General features: G+C 37.4%; 2 protein-coding genes across 2 annotated transcripts in view; both read right to left on the reverse strand.

Annotated features, from left to right (window-relative positions):
• The window catches only part of LOC107729456 (3 beta-hydroxysteroid dehydrogenase type 7-like), a 19372-nt gene extending 17657 nt beyond the window's left edge, over positions 1 to 1715 (reverse strand). The window contains exon 1 of the mRNA XM_016539962.1: positions 1426 to 1715. The gene's annotated coding sequence lies outside the window, so the exon portion shown is untranslated. The remainder of the gene's footprint in view (positions 1 to 1425) is intronic.
• Positions 1716 to 2563: 848 nt separating this feature from the next.
• The window catches only part of LOC107729457 (histone-lysine N-methyltransferase SETD1A-like), a 27139-nt gene continuing 17956 nt past the window's right edge, over positions 2564 to 11746 (reverse strand). Inside the window, 6 exon segments of the mRNA XM_016539964.1 lie at positions 2564 to 3675; positions 4753 to 4890; positions 5274 to 5393; positions 8366 to 8476; positions 8682 to 8860; positions 9160 to 9550. Of these exon segments, the coding sequence (XP_016395450.1) occupies positions 3502 to 3675; positions 4753 to 4890; positions 5274 to 5393; positions 8366 to 8476; positions 8682 to 8860; positions 9160 to 9550 (1113 nt within the window). The 3' untranslated portion in view covers positions 2564 to 3501.

Raw genomic sequence — 11746 nt, forward strand, 5'->3', positions numbered from 1 at the left:
TTATGATGAAAATTATAATAATAAGAACTCAGATAAACCATATATTGCCATAGTCGTGTCTTTATTAGTCACGTTGAATCAATGAAAGCAGTTAAATCTTCTGTTTATTCAGCAACCGCTATAGGGATTTCTTGGAAATTCCTTCCTGCCTTCTTCGGGGCATATTTGGAGTTTGAGAGTGAGAGCGCCCTCTGGCCTTCGGATGGAGATTTACTACTGATCACAGAACTGGGGCCCGTTCTTCATACGTTGCTTATTACATCCGAGATGAAATGTCACATCCAAGATGATATCATTGCGCTAATCAGGATCTGGCTAATTCGGTTCTTCGAACGCACCTGTTGTTGATGATTAGTATGGCTGGATTGAGTTATCTGAGATAATTGCGCGATCATGGGTTGGTTTAAAAGGGGCTATGTATCGATACTCGAAACCACGATCAGCAATGCAGCGATTGGCTGGCGGCAAGACAGCAACGTAATGATATTATATAATTAAAAAAAGACACCTGACGAAAAACTTGACAAAACCTATATATATATATATATATATATATATATGTATGTATGTAGGATACGTATATAATCTCCTTACATGTCACTTAGACCTATGATTTCATCGTAATTATTTCAGTTTTCTTTTAGGCCTATTAATTTACCGCAAACTATAGCGAATGTTTTAGTTTCTGATGTTAAAAACGCGTACTGTTTAGAGGTCACGGTAAGATGTTGACATCTTATAAGCACGCAATGCGGCTGTCAGGAGGAGCGCAACTATCCGCATTAGCGGTTCGCCACCGGTGACTCGGGAAACTCCGTCATTCCGGTACCGAAGGCTTCCGATCAGAAAACATGAAATGTTGTCACACAGACACGACAGACAAAGAGGAATTATTTCAGAGTAATCAGGAAGAATGAATGAATGGCTTGTGTCGACATGGCCTGTCTTTTAGCGCTGGTCATCGCAGCATTACCCGCTCTCACTCAGGTTTCCTCTGCAGAATGAGTAGTGTTTCTGTTCAGTGGTAAAGTGTTTCAGTTTCCGTGAAAGGTAAACCAGCCTCTTTTGTGTCCATGGCCGACAAAAAAAAAAGAAAAAAAAAAAGATTTTCGCAATGCCAGTGTGATGACTGACTCAAGCAGTGACTGACTGCGGCTTGTCACATTAGTTGAGTTTACCTAGAAGCAGCCGCACATTTCACACAGCAGGTTTGGCCACTTTTGTAAACTAAAAATAACTACTTATAACGGAGCATAAATAGGCCTACATCATTGTTTTAACCCATTTTTTCCTCCCTTGCTCTCTCTCTCTCCTTGTTCCTATATCTTTGCTTAAAGGTCTTAAGAATAATGAGTTTAGCTGCAGCCATAGAAGATATTAGGATATTACAAAACACATCTATATCTATGTGAAATTACCTCTTACCTCAGTAGATTTCCTCATTTTCTTCAATGAATCCAGTAAGCTCAACCTTGACGTTTCTGTTTCCTGTATCATTTTAGAGAAGGAGGTGTGTGTCTTCCTCTGCAAGCTGCTTGCTTCCGCCTCACATTTAACAGCTCACATACAGGAACATGGTGAAGGAGAGGAAGAAATAGAGAGAAGTTATTGATACTGCCTTAGTGGATCAAAATAAAATAACTTGGCATACATAAATAAAAACACAAACATATTCATCTTAAACATCTACAGTATATAGTCTATTATTTGTAACAATAGCCCAAATCTACAAAAATCTGAAGACAGTTTAGAAATGCTACTCACTCTCAATGATTTATCTGCTATTGCCTCTTTCAACAGCAAAAGAGATAATGCACATCCAACTAAATCCTACTGGAATGCTTGCCAGGAGCCACGACGCAGACTGAAAGATAAAACTTTAGCAAAATGCACAATGCAGGAGCTAAAAGAGGTGGGGAAAATACTGACATGGACAACAGAGATCAGTGACTGTGAAGTTAAAGTGGATCATGCCATGAGATTGCATTCCAGTGCTGTTGTGTTTTCTTTCAGTGGGGTGATGTAATTGGATTGTGAAACAAAATAATAGTCAGCTATGGTCTGTAATTTCAACTATGTGTCAATATTAGGTAATCTTGCCAAGGCAAGTATCTATTAAACAAAACAAAGTTCAACAATTATTTGGTTCTTTCCCTTTAGGCTAAAGCTCATGCCTGAATGTAACAAAACTTGATGGGTCATATTTCGTATAATTATAAATGTACAGCAGCAGCATTCACATCTGAAATACCTCTATTTTAAGGGGTGCAGCGATGGTCTGTCATTTGCAATCCCATGCACGAGCACCAATGCAAACACGTTTTATTTCAACCTCTTAAAAGTGTGTGTGTGTGGGGGGGGGGACTGAGCAGCAATTGTTTTTTTAAAAATATTTTAATGCACCATTAATAAAGGGTCCAACGCATTAATACAAGAGAAATATTGCAAATAATATTAAAACTTTAAATCAAATTAAAAGGAATAAAACAACAACAAAAACAAAACAAATAACTGAATGATAGGCATGTACAATTATTTTCTTGCAATGTGAAGTAGGAAAACAGAAGGAACAGACACGACCACCTGTTCTAGTGAACGCCAAAAAGACAACCTTATCTGTCCTGTCTTTCTTGTATTGCTAAAAACTATGAACGAAAGGGATATCACTTCAAGCAAGAGGTGAATTAAAATGATGGCAGGTACATGATGACCTCTGGAATAGTTTTTACAGTGCACTGGCACTGTAACAGCTAATTTGTGAAAAATAAAGTAGTAAATGTACAATGTCACAACTTACAATACTAGACCATTTTTGAATACCAGCACATCATGCTGGAAAAGGAGACATGTAATTAAGATCGGTTGAACTTTGAGGAAGTTTCGAAAGAAATGTGTGCGCCCAAATAGCTTCATTTGAAAAAAATGTGGTGCTACTACGCAGATAATCTGAAGAATGTACAGCAACAGATCTGACCTAAATAAACGACATGAGTGAACAGGCCTCGGAACAGGGACAATAAATAATTAACTAAAATTATTACTCTCTCACGACAGGGGTGAAGTCTTAAATCCATGTTTTTAGGTAGGACTTTAAAAGTTGCCCTTGGAAAAAAGACCCAGCACTTTAAGGGTGTTTGCCACTGTCAGACGTTGTGCATAAGTGAGCGGAATATGTGTGTGTGCAGTTGCTGAACAACTTCAAAGCATAGACCTTGGCAAAACAACACCACTAAACACAGCTGCAACAGGAGGAATGAAATTGATAAGGGCCATGTCAGGAGAAAAACACAACTTTCCAGGTGGAACTGGAGGTGTTGCGGCAGTGCTGAGATCCCCCTGGGCCAAACATCTCGACACATCTGTGTCTGTATAGAAGTTTTTCAAAGAGTCTGATGTTCTCCCATCATACACTACCTACATTGTTGTGCGCCGAGAAGAGTAGCTTGTGGGCTAGGAAAGTTGATTGGCAAGTCATGTATCGGGGGAAGGTCTAGGACACTTTTAGTTGAGGGTTCCTCTGCAGTTCTCCGTGCCACACAGACATGGGATTTTGTTCTCTTCAATGGGGAACTTGTAATCATACGTGATCTCCTCGTTCACACCGATAGGCTGCTTTGAGTATATGACTATCTTCTTCTGGGACTCGATGGTGATCACTTTGGCGTAGCAGTTGGGCTGCGAGAGAGGATGCATGAAATCATGAATAAGATGCAGAACAAGTACGTGTTTCTTGAATTACATTCCCTCCAATAGGAGTGTTGGAAAGTTAGATGTTGCATTTCTGTTCGTGTTCAGCATAGCTCTATGTGTGCTCATTTTCTGTTGCTGGAGGGGATCATCACCATGGTGCAAATACAAATTCCATTCGCAGCTGGAGGAAGAACACAACATGCCTTTTTGGCTTTTATAAACCATGTAAAGACCAGATGCAACATTATCCAAGTCTTATCAGCAATAAATTAGCAAGTCCTACAGCTGCAGGAAGCCCATCAGATAGAGGACAAAAATCTGCAGATTTGGAAGACCATCCGTAAACATTGACATTCATAACAGGATTTGACAATAATGAGTATCCGATGGCCCGGGGTCAGTGTGAAAGACGTTCGAGACAGTTAAGGGAACTGTCTGGCTCGAAGTCTAAGACCTACCTGAAAGCCTTAAAGCACTGATTATTTGTTAACACTTTATTTTAAGGTGTCCTTGTTACACATGTTACATGTACTTACTATTATAATGACAATTAATTATGCATAAGTATCCCTAAACCTAACCCTAATCCTAACCCTAACCATATAGTAAGCACATGTAGTTATTTAATATTACTCAGTACTTAAATGTATAATTACACTGTAACAAGGACACCTTAAAATAAAGCGTAACCATTCATTTGTATCTTTGTTCTATTGTATTTACTTGTTTTATTGCTTGAAACATGCTTTTTTGTTCTTATTTTATAAATGACTGTTTACTTGTCTTTAATAATGTTTCAATTTAATATTAAAGTTGGTATCATAACCTTATTTATTAGAATACGTTTTTCCAAGGCAAATGAAAACTTGAACTAGAAAAAAATCCTATCCTTGCACGACCTTGGTTAACATGACTATCCTCCTTCAGTTTAATGCAATACTGATGGTGGGTTTACATAAATGTGGCGGTTATTGACATTGGGAGTGGCAGTAATATGTTTATCAGATGTCATGTGGTATTTGAGATATATGGATACGTATGCGTCACTAGGAGGGTACTTACCGTGCAGCAGTGGTTAATAAACCGAGCCAAGTTGCCACACTTGGTGGCGTCAATGATAGTGTCATGATCGACACGGAACAGGTAGCTGCTCCCGATGCCTTCTTGGGCATATCGCTTCTCCCGATTATCAGCAACCATCTACAAATTACATTTAGTCATTTAGCAGATGCTTTTATCCAAAGCGACTTACAAATGAGGACAATGGAAGCAATCAAAATCAACAAAAGAGCAATGATATACAAGTGCTATAACAAGTCTCAGTTAGCTTAACGCGAACTGAGGTGTAACGTGCATTATTTTCGGCTCGTTAAAAATTAATCTTGCTGCCGCATTCTGGATTAATTATAAAGGTTTGATAGAACTGGCTGGAAGACCTGCCAAGAGAGCATTGCAATAGTCCAGCCTGGACAGAACAAGAGCTGGAACAAGGAGTTACTGCCAATGAATTAACAAGTATGTGTTCCTCAAGAGGAACCAAACTCACTTCCTAGTAGAGATCATTTAATAGCTGTTAGTCATACCTGTCTGATACTCTGTCCCACATATTCAATGACCATCTCATCTGCAGCAATGGGTTCCATGGCAAACAGGCCCCATTCGTGGATACGGCTGCGGCCAAACCTCAGCTTCTTCTTACGGAACTGCAGGCAGATGAATTACAAGCATGAAGACATGTAAACACATACAGGACCGACCATGTTTAAAAGCACAAGAATACTATGTGAACATTAACCCCAAATTTGGCCATATACAGAAAGAATAAACATGATTATTCTAATATGTTGGTTATTAAATTCTTAAGACAGATCCATGTATTTAAATTTGGATTACGCACACACCTTTCCATCATGTTTTACACTACTGTTCTAAAGTTTTGGGTCAGCAAGATTTTGGAATGTTTTTGAAAGAAGTCTCTTATGCTCACCAAGGCCAAGGCTGCATTTGTTTGATAAAATGCAAACATAGGTAAAAACAGCAGTTGTAATTTAAAATAATGGTTTTCTATTTTAATATATTTTAAAATATAATGTATTCCCATGACAAATTTTCAGCATCATTACTCCAGGCTTCATTGTCTCATGATCCTTCAGAAATCATTCTAATATGCCAATTTGCTGCTCAAAAAACATTTCTTATTATTATCAATGTTGAAAACAGTTGCCGCTTAATATTTTTGTGGGGAATCTTTTTTTGGGGATTCTTTGATGAATAGAAAGTTCAAAATAACAGCATTTTTTTTTTTATATAAATACTTGATAACATTATAAATGTCTTTACTGTCACTTGTGATCAATTAAATGCTTATTTGGTAGGGCTGGACAATAATTCAATATTAATAATTAATACTAATAATTAATATAATTAATAATACTTTTTTTCAATAACGGTGATATGATTTTTAAACACATTTCCGATATTTCGATATACATTACCAGTGTTTCCCATGCATTGATTTATTTGTGGCGTTTGACTTCGTTGAATAAACATGAGCACTGCAGTTTCAAAATCAAAACACGGGTGTCGCGGGTGTTTTAAATGAATGTATCTTTGAAGGGAACCGACTGTCTTCAGAAAAGTTTCAATGACATTTTCATTTTGATCTGATAAAGTAACGTTCATGAGCGGAGCTCGACCACTATCAAAGCGCCTCCTGCTGGCAGACAATCAGTTTGCATTTTCAATAAGCCCGTCTCCAGCAACATGTTTTTGTTGTTGCTCAATTTTTTTGTTTTCTGCAGCAACTCAGAGCACTTTTCATACTCTTTATCCTGGCTGAAGCACATTTGTTTCAATCTATAAGAATAATCAGCCTACACTACCAGTCAAAGGTTTTTGAACAGTAAGATTTTTATTGTATTTTTAAAGAAGTCTCTTCTGTTCACCAAGCCTTTATTTGATCCAAAGTACAGCAAAAACAGTAGAATTTTAAAATATTTTTACTATTTAAAATAACTGCTTTCTATTTGAATATATTTTAAAATGTAATTTATTGCTGAGATCAAAGCATAATTTTCAGCATCATTACTGCAGTCTTCAGTGTCACGTGATCCTTCAGAAATCATTCTAATATGCTGATTTGCTGATTATCAATATTTAAAACAGTTGAGTACATTTCTTTTCAGGATTCTTTGATGAATAGAAAGATACAAAGATCAGCATTTATCTGAAACAAAAAGCTTTTGCAACATTATACACTGTACCATTCAAAAGCTTGGAGTCAGTATTCTATTCATCAAAGAAACCTGAAACAATTCTACGCTGTTTTCAACATAATAATAAATGTTTTCTGAGCAGCAAATCAGAATATTAGAATGATTTCTGAAGGATCATGTGACTGGAGTAATGATGCTAAAAATTCAGCTTTGAAATCACAGGAATAAATTACATTTTAAAATATTTCCAAATAGAAAACAGTTATTTTAAATAGTAAAAATATTTCAAAATTTTACTGTTTTTGCTGTATTTTGGATCAAATAAATGCAGGCTTGGTGAGCAGAAGAGGATTCTTAAAAAAAAAAAAAAAACAGTAAAATTCTTACTTTTCAAAAACTTTTGACTGGTATGTTAGCCTATAGTTTGAAGTTAAAGATATTAATAATTAGTAAGGTGAGTACAAAGGCTAAATACAAATAAAAGGTGGACATTAATTTATTTGTGCTGTTTTGTTTCTAAAAAGGAAGAGGTTTCATAGACTTGCAAATTAATTTTTCATAAGTTTGTAGGTACAGACATCTGTTGTAGGTGTTCTTGGCAGTTTTTATGAGGCTTTTTTTTTAATAGTGTTCATATCGATATCAGAATTATATCGTATCGACCGAAATTAAGAAATATATAGTGATATAAATTTTGGCCATATCGTCCAGCCCTATTCCTTGGTGAATAAAATGTAAGAAAAAAATCTTACTGACTGATTTTACTGGAAAGACATGAGTGTGATAACAGACTAAACACTGATTAACACAAGAAATCCCCAGGCTAGAGCATTCCTATCCATCTAAACTTTGATCTATACACATTTTTCCAAAACAGACAGTTTAAACAATTCCTCCCAGTAACCGCTCCAAACACACAGATTATAACGGTCTTAGAAATCTGTCTTATAACGGTCTCTTAAAATCTGGCTTTAAAGTGAAAAACAACATAATAAACATATAATAATGTATAATAAACCAACCAGACATATGTCTGCCCTTTCCAAACATATGGAGTACATTCATTCATTCTTTACTCAAAGAACATGCAATTAAGGAGGTCCAAAGAAGAACTGCTTTTAACTTTGAACACATGAACTCAATCTCAAAGATGTTATCAAACCCTATCAATAGCCAGAACCTGATAAGGCTCAGCCAGCCAGGGTCATTGACACAGGAGTCCGTACACTTTACAGAGCAGTTTGGGGGGGGGGGTATGAATTACACTACAAAGAGACCTGCTGGTCATTGTGCCCACAGATGCCACTTACATCAAACACTGAATGGAATGCTATGAATTACTACACTGAAAACAAGCTGAAGGGATTTCATGGAATTGAAGGAGTGGTGAGGTCAATGTAATAAAAGTGCTGATAGTATGATCAAGGTCACGGTTGTGTCAATGAACTGAAGAACTTTACCTTCAGCTGGTTCAGTTTCAACAGGTCTGAGTCCATCACTGCTGGAGTGCCGATAGCGCTGAGGAGACGCCGCTGCTCAGAGCGCCTTTCAGAGAGCAGACGATTCGAGCCCTATGACAGACACCGACAGAGAGAGATGCTCAGGTGGATACAAACTACTGACCCAAACTGTCTGCCATGTTCATGCTAAACAAAGTAATTAATATCAGTAACACCACTACAGTATGTGCATTTAAATCTGACATCTTCACAAAAAAACAAAAACAAACAAGACTCAAACACACATTTGAGTTATTAAAACTTAAACTGAACCTACTGAGGTGTCATATTCCCCAGCTTCCTGCACAGTCACTGGCTGGTCTAGCTCAAGGTAGACGTCTTTCTCCTTGCGGCTGATGGCATAGTAGCCTTCACTACGAGCACAGCCCGTGACATGCTCTCTTAGCTGCCCATCTGCGGTCTTCTTCTTCCGTCGAGGGTTGGGGATGTTGGTGAGTGCAGGCAAGAGGTCAAGGGAGCAAAACTTGGGAAAAATTTACTTAGAAAGCAGCATCAATACGTAAATGAAGCCTTTTACTCTCTTACTTGTATGAACTTATATTTGCCGACTCTTTAAATTTGGTATTGTGGTATTGATAATTCTGTTGGCTTCTGCATCACTAATAAAAGCACATGTTTGTTTGTATTAGACTTGTGCCGTATTCGGTAATGCGATATATCACGGTAATGAATATGCACGATATTGTTATCTTGGGCTAAACTGCATTTTCATTCTTAGGCAGCTGTAAGGATATTGGTATGAGGGACCCAGTGTGTGTCGTTGAGCCAGTCGGTGCCGCGATCAACTTGCAACAGTTTCTCGTAGGTGCTCTTCAGGAGCCTCATATCTTCCTGGTCCAGGCCAGTGTTCCAGATGTCATACAGGATGGTCATCTGCTCAAACTCACTACGGTTCTTGTAAGAGGGCTGTGGTAAGGGAGCTAGGGTGGGCACGTGTTTGGGCCGTCGCTGAGTCGAAGGGGTCAAGCCAGCTTCCTGCAGGAAAAGTCGTTCGCTCTTTCGAACCTCTTCCTTTTCAAACTCCAGCGATCTCTTCAGACCAAAGTAAGAGTCTCCCGAGTCAGAGCTGGAGCTGGAAAGCTCACCAGACTCCAACTGTTCCACATCCACGTCTTCTTCATATTCCTGACAATAAAGTATGGTAGGAAAATGTTAGGAAACAGACAAAATGCACACAAAAAGCAGACCAAATGGTGGGATAATCTGGCACTATTTGCCAAACAACCCTATTACCCAACAATGCAGAACTGTTGAAAGCAGTTCAAGCTCTGTGAGTTTGTAGGACAAACGGTTATATCGCAACAGCCTGAAACATCCCAGCACATTAAAATTGTTGCAACAGTGCTACATTAACAATGCAAAGTGCCACTGAACTGGTATTTCGATCATTGAGAGAAAAAAAAAAAATATATATATATAAACAAATCATCTAAGATGCTGCAATACAAGGACCAATGCTAGGGAAACAGTAGCTTTCCAAGCTTCAAGTGATTTAAACTGAAAGTTAGCCAAGCAACCATTTAAAAAAATTTTTTTAAAAGTTACATTAAAAGCTACTAACAAAACACAATTACATTTAAGGGGCATTACACTACTGTTCAAATGTTTGGGATGAGTACGTTTAAAAAAAAAAAAAAGAAATTAATACTACTAATACTACAAGGATGAACTAAATTGTTTGACAGTCAAGACATTTATAATGTTAAGTGTTTTTGAACTATTGATTTTTTCTATTAAATCAAAGAATCCTGAAAAGAATTGTATCACAGTTTTTCACATAAATATTAAACCGCAGTGTTTTCAACACTGATAATAACATGAAGTGTTTCTTTAACACTAAATCAGTATTTTAGCATGATTTTTGAAGGATCGTGTGACACTGGCTGTTTACATGGACACTTTTTTGTTTCAGTCAGAATGAAATCATTCTAATTGAGAAATCCGAATGCAGCGTTTACACAAACACTAAATAAAGTGATCGAGTTATGTGCGTGGTTATTGGTCAAAAGCTTCAATATCCGATTTGATCTTTTGACATGTACACACTTCACGAATATACAGAGTTTTTCACTGTTTGCACATAATATTCTGCAACCATTGCTTCTTTTTTTGTTTAAAAGAGCAGATTTAACATTTCTCTTTTTTAGGACATAATTAGGAGACGACGAGCACATGAAGCTTTGTGCCGTGCTGCTTACATCAAGCAGTAAAATCGCCCACTGTGGTCAAAACAAGCCATCTGTGCATGAGAGAATGAAGTGAGGACTGATGGAAAGTTGTTCTGCTCCACTTCACAGACGATGAGTGGAAGGAGAATTTTAGAATAACATGACAGTTATTTATGACACTTCATTCAACAAAAACAACAGCTCGTTCCATGTGTCATTCATCATTACGTCAATTCTACGTCATTACACATGCGCAGTACTTTCCAGTTTTGGTTTCCTCTCGAAGGAATTAGAAAACTTCTACACCACCCATCCCAATCCGATCGAAATTCCATTCAGTTTGAACTCAATCGGATCGACTAAGGTGTTTACATGAAGGCATTTCAGCCCGATTGAGCCATCAATTTGATTACTAACAGATTATTTGGTTGCACGTAGCCACTGAAGACTGTAAGGGCTGCTAAAAATCCCGCTTTGCAATCACAAAAATAAAATATATTAAAGTAGAAAGCAGTTATTTTAAATTGTAAGATTTCACAATATTAGTCATTTTGATCACATAGAGACTTGGTGAGCATAAGAGACTTTTTTTTTAAACAAAACCTTACTGACCCTAAACTTTTGAACAGTAGTGTGTATATTACATCAGTGTTTCGCAACTACAGCCCTTGGGGCCCACCTCCCAAATAAGCTTTAGATGCCTCCCTATTCAACAAACTAAGAAGCTGAGGAATCAGGGGTTTTAATTAGTGAGTCATCTTAAACATTCTGGTAGGTCGGTTCCCCTCATCTTATATCCTATAACAAATTATAATATATATATTAGTGCTGGGCGGTATGACCAAAAATTTATATCACGGTATTTTTCAAAATTATACTGGTTTCACGGTACGTGACGGTATTTTTTTCTCATGCTTGACCGGGTGTTAACCATATTTTCTACTGATTGAGAGAGGAAATACTGCAGTATATTGACTTAGAATGCCCTATTTTACTGTCATGATGAGTGAACATTGTCAAAAAATACCACACTAAATAGTGACTAAACACGAACCCTTTTAATACATGTTAAAATAATACAGACCTCGCGTTCGCGGGACAGCACTGGCGAAATCTTCCAACTGAACCATAGCTAAGGTTTATCCAAAAAAGT

This window comes from Sinocyclocheilus rhinocerous, unplaced genomic scaffold (genome assembly GCF_001515625.1).
Source record: "Sinocyclocheilus rhinocerous isolate Xijiao unplaced genomic scaffold, SAMN03320098_v1.1 scaffold697, whole genome shotgun sequence".
NCBI classification, from domain to species: domain Eukaryota; kingdom Metazoa; phylum Chordata; class Actinopteri; order Cypriniformes; family Cyprinidae; genus Sinocyclocheilus; species Sinocyclocheilus rhinocerous.